This window comes from Aspergillus pseudonomiae, assembly GCF_009193645.1.
Source record: "Aspergillus pseudonomiae strain CBS 119388 unplaced genomic scaffold BDV37scaffold_101, whole genome shotgun sequence".
NCBI lineage: Eukaryota > Fungi > Ascomycota > Eurotiomycetes > Eurotiales > Aspergillaceae > Aspergillus > Aspergillus pseudonomiae.
Window position 1 is genome coordinate 75548 of NW_022476093.1, and position 16123 is coordinate 91670.

Here is a 16123-nt window from a genome sequence, read left to right on the forward strand (position 1 = left end):
TTTTCAAGGACGAACAGGGCTGATAAGCTTTACTAGATTGGAAGACTTGAGAGCAGACCGGGGATGTGGAATTTCAGCTCCCCAAAGAAATATGGTCTGCACAACCTTTTGCAATATTTATGATACATCTGAAAGACTAAACGACAACCCCAGGAGCGCCACAAAAATTAGCTAGACCAGGCGATATGGGGAGAGGATTTATTTTTATTTTTGCTTTTTTTGGTTCAAAAAAAAAAAAAAAAAAAAACTTCCCAAGAAACCAATGTCTAATTAGCACTTCGCTACTGCTATCACGACCTGCTTTCCCTATCCAATAGCTGAACCTCACAGAGAGGTATAAATTCCTTCTTCGATACGAGCCAGCCCGGATGGAAGATGGCGAAAATGGCCACCAGGAGAACCATCATTACTGCATCAAAGGAGATCAGATAGCTCTCGTGTAGGAGAAGATATCCTCCCGGTCCCTGGCCCAGCTCCACTGTGCGATAAATACACCGAATAAAGATGCAAGTTGTAGTAGATACCAACACTCCAAGCCAGAGGTTGGCTGATCCGCTAGGCACGGGTAAGTCGTGGCAATAAACCCGATAGAAGACATCGCATGCGCATATCATGAATATTGCCATGGAGAACAACTGGAAGACTACCCCCGCTAGCATAATATGAGACCCATTGTCGAGATTACCATCGATCTTTTTTGAATCCGCAGAGGCGATACCGCCACCTACCCCTTGGATGACGATGGAAATAATGTCGCAGATACCAAATGTCCACAGATAGGATTTGGGGCCAAGATATGAGGAGGCCCGTCCCACGATGCGCACGAAACATCCGAGGAAAATATAAATCGCAGCGCTAAAGAATGTGGGAGCTGAATGGTTTCTTGTTATTTTTTGATATGTTTTGTATCGGGAGTGACATTGCTTACCGATGATGAGAGTTGAGAATTGCATCAGAAATGCATTCAAATTGTAGGGGCATTGAGTTGACCAGATACGAGCAGCCCATCCCAAAACCTCGGCTATAGTTATATACAGGGTTAGCCAAGTCAAGTAGGATTGCTTCCCCTAGAGTTAGTCCCACACCTACTGATGCAACCCACTGTCAAGAGCAGTGTCCACCAAGTTCGTTTCCATATTGCCTGTACCATATGAATGCCTGCTGAGAGGCCGAACAATACGCAGAATGCTGCAGCTGGAGCCAATGTAGGTAGATAGCCATACGGCGTGTTGTATCCATCTATCAGGGGATGGCAGCCACCTGTCAGATCGCTTGGAGAATCGGTCATTGTAGTGGTTTGGGATTGAGGGAGGACGTCGGAGCCGATTTAGGCGCAGGTTGTGCTTGGATCGTGAATTTTAAAAAGATCATCAAGCAAGGGGGCTTCCCTATTCGACATGGTCATGATTCAGAAGGCTGCATGAGTATGTGATCTATCGAGGATGGATACAAATTTCAACCGATTATGCAGATTGCCCCGAGTTTCCCTCTTTTGCACGATTATATATTTCGTTCATTAGAACGTGTTCTTGTCTTTGAGCCAGCAGCGCACGATGGATCATTGGAAACCCACGTGGTATGACAATCAGGAACATCCTCAGGTCAAGCAGCACACGCAATTTGGTCCCATCAGTCATGCCAGCCACCGGTATTCGAGTCACCATACCGCTCGGCTCTGGAGCGACCCAATTGTTGAACAACCTCCATATTTCTATATCATCACAACATATCTAAGTTACATGGTTATCCATATAATCGGTACCATCCGCGACATTTTTGGCCGTTACTTTCGTGAGAAACACTATCGTCATCTACGGCCGTGGAATGGATACGCGCCGTGGTTTACCGCCGGAGAGAGTGTCTATACACGACGAATGAAAGTGAGACTAGCTGATTGTCTTGATCGTCCCACAACAGGTGTTCCTGGACGGTACATCACTCTGATTGACCGAGAAACAAGTGACCATAATCGAACCTTCCATTTCACCGGCGCAACCACCCAGACACTAAACCTCAGCTCCTACAACTATCTTGGTTTCGCTCAGTCCGAGGGCCCCTGCGCGGACAGGGCCGAAGAGGCGATTCGCACGTATGGCATCAGCGCCAGTAGCACGCGGGCAGACGTGGGAAGCCTTGACCTCCATGTCGAGGTTGAACGGCTGGTGGCCGATTTCGTCCACAAGGATGCGGCAATGGTTTTCTCAGCTGGGTTCGGCACCAACGCGACCATCCTCCCAGCATTGGTGGGCCGAGGCTCCTTGATCATCTCGGATGAGCTCAATCACTCCTCGCTGCGATTTGGTGCTCGCCTTTCTGGTGCATCGATCGTTACATTTAAACACAACGATATGAAGGCCTTAGAGAGAAGGCTCCGACAGGCCATCTCCCAAGGCCAGCCGACGTCTATCGGCTACCGTCCGTGGGACAAGATCTTGGTTGTTGTTGAAGGGATGTATTCCATGGAGGGGACCTTTTGCAACCTTCCCGCCATTATTGAGTTGAAGCATCGTTATAAGTTTTACCTTTTCATGGACGAAGCACATTCTATCGGGGCCATCGGTCCCCATGGTCGTGGAGTCTGTGACTACTTTGGCATTGATACGAAGGAAGTAGATATTATGATGGGCACCCTGACCAAATCATTCGGAGCTATCGGAGGCTACATTGCAGCGGATCGGGGCATCGTGAACAAGTTGCAAGCTGTGAATGCAGGCGTGGTATACGGTGAAGCAATCGCCCCAGCAATGTTAGCACAGATATCAGCTGCTCTTCGAATTATAACCGGAGAGTTGGTACCAGGTCAGGGGGAGGAGCGACTCCAGCGCTTAGCTTTCAATGCCTATTACCTTCGCTTAGGTTTGAAGAGGCTGGGGTTTATAGTCTATGGCCATGACGATTCCCCGGTAATTCCATTGATTCTATATAACCCGGGGAAGATGACCGCATTCTCACGAATGATGCTGAAATGTGGGATCTCGGTTGTCGTCGTTCCGTATCCTGCCGTTCCACTTGGGCAGTGTCGCGTTCGTTTCTGCGTGTCTGCTGCGCATAATCTAGAGGATCTGAATAGGGTCTTGACGGCCTGTAACGAGATTGGCAATATTTTGACGCTCAAGCTCTCCCGTGGTCTTCCTACTCGGCTACGTCCTCAGGCCAAACCAACGGGTGGAAAAGCTGTGCCTTCTATCTGGAGATTAGAAGAAGTGATTCGATATGGACCAGAAGATGTCCATCGTCTTCTATAAAGGAAGAGTAATGCAACTGGTTTGCAATAGGGCCTCTCTCTCTCTCTCTCTCCGGCATTGATCATATCTACGCTTAGGCGTCTCAAGAGGAAGGATTTGGGGCTTGGCAGTATGAGTTCGCAGGTTACTTGACAATGTCAATATATGCTTTTGCACACTCAGATACATCCCTTTGATTGTTTTCCAACGCCATCCTCCTCATTCACCTTCGATTCTGACGTCTTAGACTACAGGTGGGTTCTTCCAGAGGCACATCATTATGGTACCAGTGTAATGTCCTCGGCTCACCATAAACATCCTTTTTTCTCTAGCCTCGGATAGGTCACAATTCTCCTCGCCCCTAGTTTGAGCATTCCACGGGACCAAGCCATCGAAGAAAGAATTTTCATATACGTATGCGGGTGCTTTGCGTAAGGTCGAAGACATGTCATAATTCCAAAGTTACTTCACCCCTTGATAAGCCACAATACCAATCCCCCAGCTGGGGGTGTCCGAGCGCTGTATGCAAGGTTTTTACCCTTTACTACTGATCGCCCCTTCTAATTACCTCATCGAAGTCTCATTTTCATCATTGAGAGTTGATCACATTGGGACAATTGGTCTCCATGTATGGGCGGTAGATCCATATCATGGATAACTGTCACTCTCCATGTATCGCCTTCTCAACCACGCCAACTAACAATAAAACACATGAATCTTCCGGCGCCACGAGCCCTTCAGTCTCTCATTTTATCATCGGGGAGATAGCCCGGTACAATGGGGCACTTCCGCACAGCTCTTCTTCTCCTCTCAAATGCCTTCATTCTCGTATCAACCATTGTATTCGCCGCAGGGCTTTTTCGACCCATACCACCCTCATCAGGTAGTGCAGTCTTGGGAGATGATGGAGCGATATCCGAAGTCGCACCTTTCCAGAAAGTGGTCTTCATGATAGTCGATGCACTGCGAAGGTATTTAGAAACGTGCACCAACGACAACCTCTCTGAGACCCATGTTAAATCCCTGGCAGTGATTTTGTCTATGGCCCCGATTCAAACTTTGAATTTACACAGAAGTACGCATTCGTCGACATGTCCAGCCCAAGCCCTTATATTGGCTAACGCATTCAAGTTTGATCCGCCTGGGTGCCGCCATGCCGTTCACAGTGAAAACCGGCTCGCCTAGTCTGACAAGATCTTGTGTCATGGCTATGACGATTGGCTCAGCCTCCAGTTTTCTTGATGTGTTTAATAATGCAGATGATGGCCCTGGTAGACCTGACAGGAGGGACACATGGCTGGCACGTCTTAAAGCTACGGGGAAGGGCAAATTACTCTTTTACGGGGATGATACGTGGGCGCAACTGTTTCCTGATCTCTGGGATCGGGGCCATTTCCACCCACCACTGTTCGTTCCAGTAAGTCCCTAGATACGACGTAATTCTTTCCCAATGATATCAAGCCGAGGCGGGCCTGGTTACTTTAGAAACTGAAGGGTGTATAGGACTTTCATTCCCTTGATATAAATATCACCGCCTCTGCCTTGGATGAGCTTCATCGTGATGACTGGAGCGCCATGGTCCTTCATCTTCCTGGGATCGATCATATTGGGCACATGGGCGGTGCTGACAGCCACCTTATGGCGTCTAAGCAAAAGCAAATGGATGATCTTGTTCAGAAAATATATACAAGCCTGGAACAAGAGGCCCATCTAAACTCAACCCTCCTTATAGTTGGTGGTGATCACGGCATGGATCAGCTAGGAGGCCATGGTGGCGGGTCTGACCCTGAAATATCGGCCGCAATGATGTTCATATCACCGCACATGAAGTCCATCAATCACGGCTACGAATCTCCTACAACACCCAGTGGGGGTATGTTTGACTACTATACGGGCATCAGACAAGTTGATCTTGTACCTACTATTGCGGGGCTTCTGGGGATTCCCATACCTAATGACAGTATTGGGATGTTCATTCCAGGGCTTCTACCTTTTTGGGAGGATATGGTGGATCGGGTTCAGTTAATCCTTGGCAATATTAAGCATCTCCGGGCTTTGCTTTGCACAAACGACTGTATCACCGATATGTCTGACATGGTTCCTGAAGGGGCCTGCTCCCCCGAAGGGTTTGGGCCGCGCGGTTCCTGGGATAATCTTTTCCAGCAACATCCCGACAAGCAATTCCTAGCAGATCTCTATGAGGTAAAATCCTACCCGTCAAAATAAACCGCGATGTGCAAGACGCAAAACTGATGGGTCCGGTGAACACATATTTCTAGGTTGGCAATCGCATCCAGAAAGTCATTGAGACCGCCACAGTAGGAACCATTCGAGTCTCCCTTCTTCTTTGCGGCATTCTAACTGCATTTATTGCGCTTTTGCTCTCTTGTTATGCTTGTGACTCATTGAGTTTGCTTAACTGGAACTTTTTCACATTCAATCTATTCTACACTATCTATGGGCTCTCAATGATGTCCCAGTCTATTGTGGAGAGCGAGCATCACTTCTGGTTCTGGGCCTCTACCCTGTGGATAGGCTACCTAGTATTCATCGCCAGCCGACACTCTCGCGCACCTAATTTGGTCCAATTATTGCCCTTCTTATTGCAATTACTTTCGCAGTCCTGGGTACATAGTCCCAAAGCAAAGCTTGGAGACGTATACGACGTTCAAGATTTTCTCAGCAGACATCCTTGTTATCTTCAGGCCTTGCTTGCAGCCACCTTCCTTGCGACATCAGTCAAATTCACTATGCAACTCAAGAAGATATTAAACGCTTCGTCGACAGAGGTTTTCTGCACTGCGCTAGCTCATGGAGTGATATCGCTTGCTGCCTTGACTTTCGAGCTAGCTTCTGCGATTAGAAACGCCCCGGACCAGATGAACTGCGCGCCGAGGTGGCTGCAAAGCTTTCTTCAGCGGCTAGAACCCCCTTTAGTGGCCCGGTCGGTTTTTCTCTGCTTACTTGGCGGGTTCATCTACCTTCCTTTGCGTCTCAGGGCCAAGAAACCGGTGACGATGAAGAAAGGCGGTATCAGTCCCCCTCGCAACATCGCTACTATAGACGTTACCACTTGTCTTCTCGAAATCCTGAATGTCTATTTAATCATCCAATCCACCCCGGTGAATATACCGTTGTTTCTCGTCTACAGGCTGCAACTCGAGTCACTTTGTGAGTGTTACAATTCTGCATAAACTAATGACGAGGAGAATATGTGCTTATCTTGCCATACATACATACAGTGTCATTCCCAGCGACTACTCTCAGTGCATTTCAGATTTGTGTATCTGTAGTCCTGTTCGGCCAAAGCGCATTTTTTGCCATTGGAAATACCAACTCCATTGCTACGCTGAAATATACAGACGGGTTCAACGGTCTGAACGCCCACCACTGGCTCCTGAGTCCCGTGCATACTTTCTGCAGCAACTACGCCGGTCCGATTTGGTGGAGTTGCAACGGCTTGCGACTACTTGGCACCAGAATGGCCACCGTCAAAGGTAAAGGGAACCATGGCAGTGGCTTTACCGAGCACATGGGGCTTCGGAGTGCCTTTGTAGCGTATGGCCTGCTTTGCGTGATGATTGCATGCTTCTTGCTTCGGGATGAGACGTTTACTTGGACGGTCATGGCGCCCAAGTTTACGTACACCCTGTTGTGGACAATCCCTTTTCATCTCTTGTTTAACATGGGTCTTCCCATTGTAGTGCGCATGGCGGCGGCCTTCCCCCAGTGATGGCGCGACGGGAAGCCATTCACGGCTCAGAATGTAACAGTACCTCGACTACGCAAGTCACCTCAAGCTCCGGGGAGCCAGGCGATGGATATCTCCTACTCCTACATGGCCCCCATCGGTTCCCGAGTGAATACCACAAACCTCTCCATGAATAAAGCACAAACGTTAGATTCCTAACCATTCTAAGTCACATTTTGCCATTAGGACCGTCCCAGGACGTTTGAAAATAGAAAGACACAAACCAGTCAAGGTTTTTTGGAGTACATGCATGTCAGACAACTCATAGAAGAACAGCAAAACCACGAAATAAACAGTAGAAGAAAAATCAAAACCCAGTATCCATCAAACTCATGATATCAATACGCACAAACAAAACATCAGATCCAGAACCGCACGCCGTTTGCAAACCCAATCATTATATAGAATATGTTCAACCTTGGCACATCACGCAGGCTTCCTTGTTCTCAATGCTGCATTGGAGAACCTGCTGAGAATAGATGTCATTCTCGCGCTCCTCGCTCGTCTTCTGCTCATCCTCGCTCTGAGAGTCGCCGTTGGTGGCCTCTTCCGCACGTGGGCTGGGCTCAACAGGGCCATTGGCCTGCCCGTTGGTCTCGCTGGTGGGGGAGCGAGGAACAGCGGAGTATGTGTTGGATGCAGCACCCACGGCCCGCTTCCGGAAAGAAGCATTGGCCCGAGCGACGTTGGTATCAGCAACCTTGAGGGCCTCCTGGTCCACGGTGAACTGGATGGGAGCCGAAGCGGCCATGGTACGCAGGTAGTACATGCCGGTCTTCAAGCCCATCTTCCAGCCAGCGAAGTGCATGCTGGTGATCTTACCCATAGTCGGCTCCTTGAGGTGGATATTAAGCGACTGGGACTGGTCAATGTAGGCACCACGATCTGCCGCCATCTGCAAGATCGAACGCTGGGAGATCTCCCACACCGTCTTGTAGAGAGCCTTGATGTCTGCGGGGATGTTAGGGATGTTCTGGACGGAACCACCTTCAGCAATGATACGGTTCTTCATGTTGTCCGACCACAGACCAAGGTCGACCAAGTCCTTGAGAAGCCAAGGGTTGACGACCTGGAACTCACCCGCAAGAACACGGCGGGAGTAGATGTTGGAGGTGTAAGGTTCGAAACACTCGTTGAAACCTAAGATCTGACTGGTGCTTGCGGTCGGCATAGGTGCGACTAGCAAGCTGTTGCGCACGCCAGTCTGCGCGATCTTTGCCTTGAGAGCGTCCCAATCCCAGAGATCAGTGGGGGTGCGGTCCCACATGTCGTATTGAAGGATTCCCTGGGAGACGGGAGAGCCTTCATACGACTCATACGTTCCAAAGTCCTTGGCCAAGTCAGATGAAGCAGTCAAAGCTCCGTGGTAGATGGTCTCGAAGATTTGAGTGTTCAGCTGCTTCGCCTCAGGCGAGTCGAATGGCAAACGCAGGGCAAGGAAGGCATCAGCCAAACCATTGACACCGAGAGCAATGGGGCGGTGACGCATGTTGCTGTTCTTGGCCTCAGGGACGGGGTAGTAGTTGATATCGATGATCTTGTTCAGGTTACGAACCAGCACCTGCACGACTTCGTGGAGCTTGCCAAAGTCATACTCACCCCGGGCAGCATCAACGAAGGTGGGAAGGGCAAGAGAGGCAAGGTTGCAAACAGCAACCTCATCCGGAGCAGTATATTCAATGATTTCAGTACAGAGGTTGGAGCTGCGGATTGTTCCCAGGTTCTTCTGGTTACTCTTTTTGTTACAGGCATCCTTGTACAGCATGAAAGGATTTCCAGTCTCGGTTTGAGCCTCCAAAATGGCATACCAGAGCTTCTGGGCCTTGATGGTCTTGCGGCCACGGCCCTCCTTTTCGTATCTACACTCTTGTCAGTACGGGCTTCTGATTTGGATTGGAGGGGAGTGTGTCTAACCTTTCATAGAGCGCCTCGAATTCGTCACCATAAACATCGGCCAAGCCAGGGGCCTCGTTAGGACAGAAGAGAGTCCACTCGCCGTTGGCCTCAACTCGCTTCATGAACAAGTCCGGAGTCCAGAGAGCATAGAAGAGATCACGAGCTCTCACTTCCTCCTTACCGTGGTTCTTGCGGAGATCAAGGAATTCGAAAACATCGGCGTGCCAAGGTTCCAAATAGATGGCAAAAGCACCTGGACGCTTGTTTCCTCCCTGGTCAACATATCTGGCAGTGTTGTTGAACACCCGAAGCATAGGAACAATACCATTGGAGGAACCATTGGTACCACCAATGTAAGAGCCGGTAGCACGAATGCGGTGCACATTCAGGCCAATTCCACCAGCGGTCTTAGAGATCAATGCACAAGTCTTGAGCGTGTCATAAATACCTTCGATGCTATCCTCCTTCATATCGACAAGGAAGCATGAAGCAAGCTGAGGCTGAGGGGTACCGGCATTGAACAAAGTCGGAGAGGCATGGGTGAAATACTTCTGAGACATCAAGTTATAGGTCTCGATAGCCTTCTCAATGTCATTACCGTGAATACCAACAGCGACACGCATCAAAAGGTGCTGAGGGCGTTCAGCAACCTTTCCATCGATCCGCAGCAAGTATGACCGCTCAAGAGTCTTGAAGCCGAAAAAGTTGTAGTTAAAATCACGGTCATACACAATAGCTGAGTTGAGTTCGTCGGCATGTTTCATGATAATCTCGTACGTTTCCTTTGATATCATTGGGGCAGGCTTCTTATTTTTTGGGTTGATGTAGTGGTAAAGGTCGGAGATAACCAGGGAGAACTGCTTCTTCGTTTGCTTGTGAAGGTTCGAAACAGCTATACGAGCAGCAAGAATGGCGTAGTCTGGATGTGTGGTGGTCATGTATGCCGCAGTCTCAGCAGCCTACACAAACCCATCAGTATATTGCGTCGGTTTATCTGTGGAGCTGCGGAGCCATACCAGGTTGTCAAGTTCAACAGTGGTGACACCCTGATAAACACCAGAAATGACCTTCTGGGTGATAGCAGCAGCGTCAACATGCTCAGGGTCAAGACCATAACATAGCCTCGACACACGAGCAGTAATTTTGTCGAACTGCACGCGTTCTTTGCGTCCGTCTAATAATCACGGTTTGTTAGCAGGTGTCCAAGTCGGTGGCAAGGTTTCGGACGAAACACGACAAAGGTCCCATTTGGTAGCAGAATACAGGTCTAGGTCCGAACTTAGAAAGAACTAAAGGAGATCAATGCATACCTCTCTTGTAGACAAACATTTTGACGTGTAGAGGGGAGAGCTCGGAAGATACGTGAAGAAGATGATAAGAAACAGGGTATAATAGTATTACTGAACGGATGAAGTACTAAGGCTCTGGAATGAAGAAAAAGCAAAGGCAAAGTCGTTTGAAGATGATAAGGGAAGCCCTGAGGACTGAAGTGAAGAGGGGATGAGAATGAGAAAAGAAGTTGGAGGGGCAGAGAGTCCAGCAGATATTTGATGCTGCCGGGACCAACAACGCGTTGACGGTGGATATCAACGCGAATTTTCGTGTTCGGACCAAGTAAATGGGTCTCCCTTACTTAAGCATCGAACCCCGAAGAACCCGCCAACTCACGTGATGCTGATGCTTTCGTCACGCCACGCGATTGATGAACCTCCGATCTCGCTAGGGTATGAATCTATGGGTAAACACGCTGCTCTATACTCCTTTCAGCTTTATATCTGACGTCAGGTCTATTGCCTATCAATTAGTTCAGACGCATCCAGAAGTCTGGACTTAGATCAAGGATCACAGGATAGTTACAAGGTTGATTTCCTTACTATCTACCAGGAAGGAGCATACGGCCTCCTTCTAGTTATTGCAACGCACCCTTACATGACTGAGATTGGTCCCAATATACGTTTGGTACAAAGAATAGAACACGAATGGAATTAAGTCATTCCACCCAGATACCCGATACTCACTGCGCAGCTGAGTAGAACGATTCGAAGGTTGATCACCCTTACAGCGTAGCGGCGAAGCCGACGAAGACAACCGCAGCAAAGGCAGCAGCGGGAATATGTCTGTCAGACGAGCCAGCATTGGTATGAAGAGGTACGCCGGCAGAAGAAGTCGCAGAGCCGGAGCCGGAGCCAGAGTTAGAGCCAGAATCAGAGCCGGAGGTAGGGTTAACTCCAGCACTGGAGCCGGAGCCGGAAGTGCTGGTAGCGGTAGCAGTGACAAAGCCGGAGCTGCTTGACTTGGAATCGGCGGTGGAAGTACCGGTGGAAGAGGCAGTCGAGGAGGTTGAGGTGTTGACGACTGGGAGAGCGATGTTAGCGCACTTCAAGTCACGTCCTCGGTACCAGCAGTCTAGCATGTACATACCGATTTTGTGTCCAGCAGAGGAGCAGGTGTCAGCGAACTGCTTCAGAGCGTCCTTCTTGTCATCATCGCTGCACACGCTCTCGATTTTAGTCTGCACTTTATCAACACAGACGGCTTTGAAATCACTGGGCTTTGGCTCGTTGCTAATCGAGTTGTCAGAAACCAAGCTATTCCCAAGGTCGCATTTTTTCTGTTTTTAGTATAAGCATACCCGATAACCTCAAGAAGGCAAGCCCTAGGGACTGCAGCGGCGGCAATGTTGCCGAGGGCCAAAAAGGACAAGACAAGAGCAGACTTGGCGAACAACATGATTGACGGACGTTTAGGGGTACGGGTGGTAATTTGGATTGGTGAGTTCGGGGTGCTGTGTAAGAAAAGACTGACGAAAACAAGTTTGATGCTAAAGAACGGACTGGGTGAGAGAAAGGAGTGACAGTTTGCGATAAAGAGTGACAGACAAGCGATGGAAAGAATGATAGATGATCTTGAGTTTGGAGCAGCGGAATGGAAATTTAATGGAAGGAGAAGAGAAAGTGAAGAGGGGACCTGTCCCACCCAATCAGGCATCGACCCTGCCGATCCTTTCCTGGCCCTGAGATCATGTCTGGGGTGGTTCTCATTTCCAACCGGTTTCCCTTGCAAATTTCACTGTATGGAACTATCTATTTTAAGTGGGCCCTTCTATTGCTTTTGTGGTAAAGTATCGGGACTCAATTGGTGGAGCTTCCCGGCAGTCGTGCCATCCGTTTGTAACACATGTACAGGGCAGTACTCAGTAATCTCAAAACCCCTTCCCTCTGTATTAATTAAAAGCCCAAGTCTAGAACATTAATAGATCAGGTCTCTTACCAAGTAAGTCGTACCTAGAGATTCGGTGCAAATTCAATGCTGCAAGTAAAACATTAAGAAACCAGTCCTGTAACTGTGTGTCAATTGCAATCCCCTAAAAGACAACCTGTGGTGAATACATTCTGCACCTTTTAGGTTAAAATGATGGGTTATCAATGCCAAGTCAGGTATCAAGTAACATTGTCTCAGTCCTTTTATTATCCTAAATTTATCCAACAGCTTGCAATAAGCTAAACTAATACATAAGTGGCCAGACTCCCCATGCGTCTAAATATAGTATACCTACTGTTATGTAACGCTCCCTATCCCCATTCTATGAGGTTTTCTTTAAGAAACTAAAACAAAAAGAAACGCTCTACGATGTGTCTTGCTGCGATCAACCATCTATTCCTCATACCCGCACCGAAAATCCACCAAGACCTGTCAGTCACTGGTCCCAGTTAGGGTCATAATGACTTGTAATTATCTCCTGGACGGGCAACCTATAGTCCACGATTTCCCGGCCATTCACAAGGTCATTTTCTGTCGCTCGCTTATCTGCCTCGGCTTCATCCTTCGCGATACCCGCCTTGACGTGCCTCCGAATCAACCTCTTTCGAGCTGTTTCGAATTCAACATCCACAAACCAAAGCTCATCCATCAGCTGTGCCGCCTTATTCCATGGCTCTTTATTTAAACTTAGGTAATTACCCTCGAAGAAGATAACCCTGCAGGTGGCGGGGATGGCAATATCATCGTCGACAGGATCTTTGACTGCATGATCAAAGCTTGGTGCGTACAAGCTTTGGGTCTCCGGCGTCAACTGCTCCCGCAGAGCCTGGACTAGTTTCAAAAACTTCTCCCCGTCAAAGGTGAAAGCTGCACCCCGTCGCGCAGCAGCATACACCGGGTCGGGCATTTGAGCGAGTTGCGCCCGCGTAAGATGATACCCATCCATAGGGATAGCAGTCGCGATAGGCGGTGAATTGAGATGCTGTGCCGCGTAGAGTTGGTTGATGCGGTTTGCCATCATGCTGGCGAGTGCTGTCTTTCCGGATCCCGGTATGCCACTCACTGCTATCATCAACCGGGAATCATCTGGCGTAGATTGGGTTTTCCCTTAAGAAAAGCCATTAGTAATCTATCGGTGTATGAATTTATTTTTTTTTTCGTCTTCGAAAGCTCAAGGCTAGACGTGCTTGCGGTGCAATATGCGGCATGCCGAGCGACTTACCCCAGATCTTATCGACTAACCGGTCTACCTGGATATCCATAATTGCCCCTTATATCTATATATCCAGAGTATATTTGGGGGGTAAAGGAGGATGCTAGTAATATAGAAATCAATCCAAATACCCCGGGTCGTGTCTCATGCAGATAAACGTTGCAAAGTACTTCAAAGACGCAAAATAACGAGGCTAAATCATTCAAACAAATCCAGGGCCTTCAAAGGTATTTTTTGGGATCACTGTGTGAATAATCCAACGCAAAACGTCGATCCTAGTTGACGTGATGGACAAAGAAAAGCACCGTGGTCCATTGAGATAATAGAGGCAGTCGGCGGGGCTTGTCATGGGAGTGGGGTTTTGCGATCTGTACGGAGAAGCATCATAGGTAACTTACGCACATACCGGCCCTACGTCACAGGGGTCGCTTTTCCCCATCCCGGAGTCACAAGGTTACAACAGGTACCTGAACAGGCACCACTACCACATCCAGTATCATGTTTATCTCAGGTACAAAACAATACCTTTGTCAAACTACCTATAGGTACCCTCTACATCTTAAGACAACCGGGTTACCAGATTCTAGTTCATGCGATCCTCGGCGCTGCCCACTGTTCAATTACTTCTGACTGAAGCTGTACAACCTGGAAATGCAGGTTATGTACCATGTATGCAGAATGTCAAAGACGACAAAAATCCTAGACAAACGCCCATCGTAAGTTGTCCGTAGATCTGCTTCCATCCTGACCCCAAGAAACAAAAGGCTGCAAAACTTCAAAATAAACAAAAGAAACGTAACCCGAACAAATATAGGGGAATAAACAAATGATCATCCCATTATAAGTGCTTCCAGCCACCGTAGGGCAACCCGCAAACCATGTATTTTGAAAGACACCAAGAACGCCGAACGTGATATCCTTCCCGCTTAACCCATTTATATCAACATCACTGTCCCTCACAAAAATGGAAGAGGTGAAAGGCTCAATAATTAACACAGAATCAGAAAGAAAGTATATAAGACCTTCACTGCTGCTGTCTGGACGGCCCATCAACTGTATCAGTATTGGTGGTCCCGTCGTTTGCACTAACCCCGTGGCCGATGGTACGAGACAGTCCAGCTGCTGTCCACAAGTCATCAGGGACATCCTCTCGACGGGCAAGCCGGTCCAAGATAGCTTGCATATGTTGAAGGTCCGGGTCTATAGAGTTGGAAATAGCTAATGATACCGCAGGAAGCGGAGGTTGGTTACTCATGGTCGAATGTGCATTACGTGCACGCCTCCTGGCATCCCTCCTGGCGTTAATTTCACGTATTCGGCGATAGTGGTATTGAAACAATGAGTTCTGGGTGGCCTCTGCCTCAGAATCGGAGTCGGAGTCGGTTGAAGTGGAATAGTCACACGGATTGAGGAACTCCGGATAAGGGTCGAGAACCATCTGTACAGTTGCCGCAGTTGAGTCCATAGAGCTTGGCAGTGTTCCGAAAGAAGTTGCCGAGCTTCGTGCCGTCCCGTTCATTGAAGCGTTTGTGCCCGCAGACGCGGATGTGAACGAAGAGTCTGCGCTAGGAAGATTGGTGTCCGGCGTGATGGTAGTTAAGAGCGTTTCCCAAGCATCGTTCGCATTGTCACCATCTGGGCTTATGCTCCGCTGGCGATCTCCAAGGCCGTCGACGACAGTCTGAGAGTTTGAGCGGCTTGGTTGATTAATAGACCGCTGACCAATCCGCCGTAACAGAGGAATAGTCGAACCAATCGAGACATCTCCACCCAAGGCTTCCGACCGAGGAAATGGAGACAAACGGACTTCGGGGGGCGCCTGAGGAGATGAGGTCCTGTGGTACGCAATTGCCGGGGCGAATCGAGGAGTGAAGGAGGGAGGCGGGTTATCTTGTTCCTGTCGAGCACCCCCATAGTCACCAGCCGCTGCGCGCAAGTATATGTCGTCTAACACAGTGTTACGCGGTATCCTCAATCTCTGGCCGGGACGGCTGTGGCGAAGAACATCGTTGAGTAGGCGCTGGCCAGCTTCTCTTGCGCTGGAATCCGACAGGCCATTGGTCAGATCGAATGGATCTTCACCGGAGCCAGAATTCGGGATAGGAGAGCGTACATGGCGCGGGAGCCCATTCGCTTCACGTTCAATCTCGTCCGCTAACGGACGAGGAAACGGCGAGCGCAAAGTCGCGCTGCGCAAAGCGGAGCTACTGTAGCGTGAAGGGCGCCGGATAGTGGTCTGGCGACGAATTGCAGAACGTGCGGCGGCACAAGGGTCTTTGACAGGATTATTCTTTGCAGTCTCGGTGGACGAAGGCTCACGGTACATACTGCAATTACGTTAGTCATGAGGGCTGTACCGTACATGATAAGTACCGCTTAAAGACCCGAATAAGGCCAAGTGCAAAGGATGGGACAAACTTACGGTATACCCATGACTACGAGAGACCCAAGGCTTTTTGTACGAAGACTAGTGTCCAAAATACCTTCTAGAAGAGACACCGCGCCAGAACCACGAGAAGAGTGTCGCGAGATTGAAAGAACGAAGGTGCGACGATTGCGGGGAGGGTGCGACGAAGCGTTGTGTTGATGGAGAAACGGGGAGATTTGGTTTTCCTTGTAAGGGTAAAAAGCGGAGGCAACTGGATTTGCCTTAGGCTGTCTGGCGCGCTTCGAGAGGGAGAGGCAGGAATGTGGCGCCAGTAGTGGCGCCAATACCCATCTGCGTACAATTCAGTACGGCCCGCCTCGGAGTTCGAGGAAGTTTCCCGTTTCCCGGCT

General features: G+C 49.1%; 7 protein-coding genes across 7 annotated transcripts; 2 read left to right on the forward strand and 5 right to left on the reverse strand.

Moving 5' to 3' along the window:
* Window positions 1-209: 209 nt before the first annotated feature.
* On the reverse strand, window positions 210-1438 carry BDV37DRAFT_290410 (RTA1 domain-containing protein). Its single transcript, XM_032088710.1, has 3 exons — window positions 1090-1438; window positions 929-1021; window positions 210-871 (listed from the first exon to the last, which is right to left on the reverse strand). Exons 1-3 carry the CDS (start codon window positions 1286-1288, stop codon window positions 291-293), a joined length of 873 nt encoding a protein of 290 aa, XP_031936545.1. The 5' UTR covers window positions 1289-1438; the 3' UTR covers window positions 210-290.
* A 115-nt stretch (window positions 1439-1553) lies between these two features.
* Window positions 1554-3245, forward strand: BDV37DRAFT_287791 (pyridoxal phosphate-dependent transferase; the record flags this gene model as incomplete). The annotated part of the gene is made up of 1 exon (XM_032088160.1): window positions 1554-3245. The coding sequence occupies one exon, from the start codon at window positions 1554-1556 to the stop codon at window positions 3243-3245; it is 1692 nt and encodes a 563-aa protein (XP_031936546.1).
* Window positions 3246-4001: 756 nt separating this feature from the next.
* Window positions 4002-6957, forward strand: BDV37DRAFT_287792 (alkaline phosphatase-like protein; the record flags this gene model as incomplete). Its single annotated transcript, XM_032088161.1, has 6 exons — window positions 4002-4195; window positions 4255-4299; window positions 4356-4641; window positions 4728-5426; window positions 5504-6395; window positions 6467-6957. The coding sequence occupies 6 exons, from the start codon at window positions 4002-4004 to the stop codon at window positions 6955-6957; spliced, it is 2607 nt and encodes an 868-aa protein (XP_031936547.1).
* BDV37DRAFT_290423 (ribonucleotide-diphosphate reductase subunit RNR1) lies at window positions 6851-10200 on the reverse strand (the record flags this gene model as incomplete). The annotated part of the gene is made up of 4 exons (XM_032088711.1): window positions 6851-8834; window positions 8890-9830; window positions 9888-10045; window positions 10182-10200. 4 exons carry the CDS (start codon window positions 10198-10200, stop codon window positions 7388-7390), a joined length of 2565 nt encoding a protein of 854 aa, XP_031936548.1. The 3' UTR covers window positions 6851-7387.
* Window positions 10201-10927: 727 nt separating this feature from the next.
* BDV37DRAFT_287794 (putative GPI anchored cell wall protein) lies at window positions 10928-11601 on the reverse strand (the record flags this gene model as incomplete). The annotated part of the gene is made up of 3 exons (XM_032088162.1): window positions 10928-11226; window positions 11293-11435; window positions 11504-11601. The coding sequence occupies 3 exons, from the start codon at window positions 11599-11601 to the stop codon at window positions 10928-10930; spliced, it is 540 nt and encodes a 179-aa protein (XP_031936549.1).
* Window positions 11602-12260: 659 nt separating this feature from the next.
* On the reverse strand, window positions 12261-13774 carry BDV37DRAFT_261264 (kinase-related protein). Its single transcript, XM_032083297.1, has 2 exons — window positions 13355-13774; window positions 12261-13239 (listed from the first exon to the last, which is right to left on the reverse strand). Exons 1-2 carry the CDS (start codon window positions 13392-13394, stop codon window positions 12569-12571), a joined length of 711 nt encoding a protein of 236 aa, XP_031936550.1. The 5' UTR covers window positions 13395-13774; the 3' UTR covers window positions 12261-12568.
* A 153-nt stretch (window positions 13775-13927) lies between these two features.
* On the reverse strand, window positions 13928-16019 carry BDV37DRAFT_261266 (uncharacterized protein). The gene is made up of 2 exons (XM_032083298.1): window positions 15768-16019; window positions 13928-15672 (listed from the first exon to the last, which is right to left on the reverse strand). The coding sequence occupies exons 1-2, from the start codon at window positions 15776-15778 to the stop codon at window positions 14370-14372; spliced, it is 1314 nt and encodes a 437-aa protein (XP_031936551.1). The 5' UTR covers window positions 15779-16019; the 3' UTR covers window positions 13928-14369.
* Between the last annotated feature and the right edge of the window lie 104 nt (window positions 16020-16123).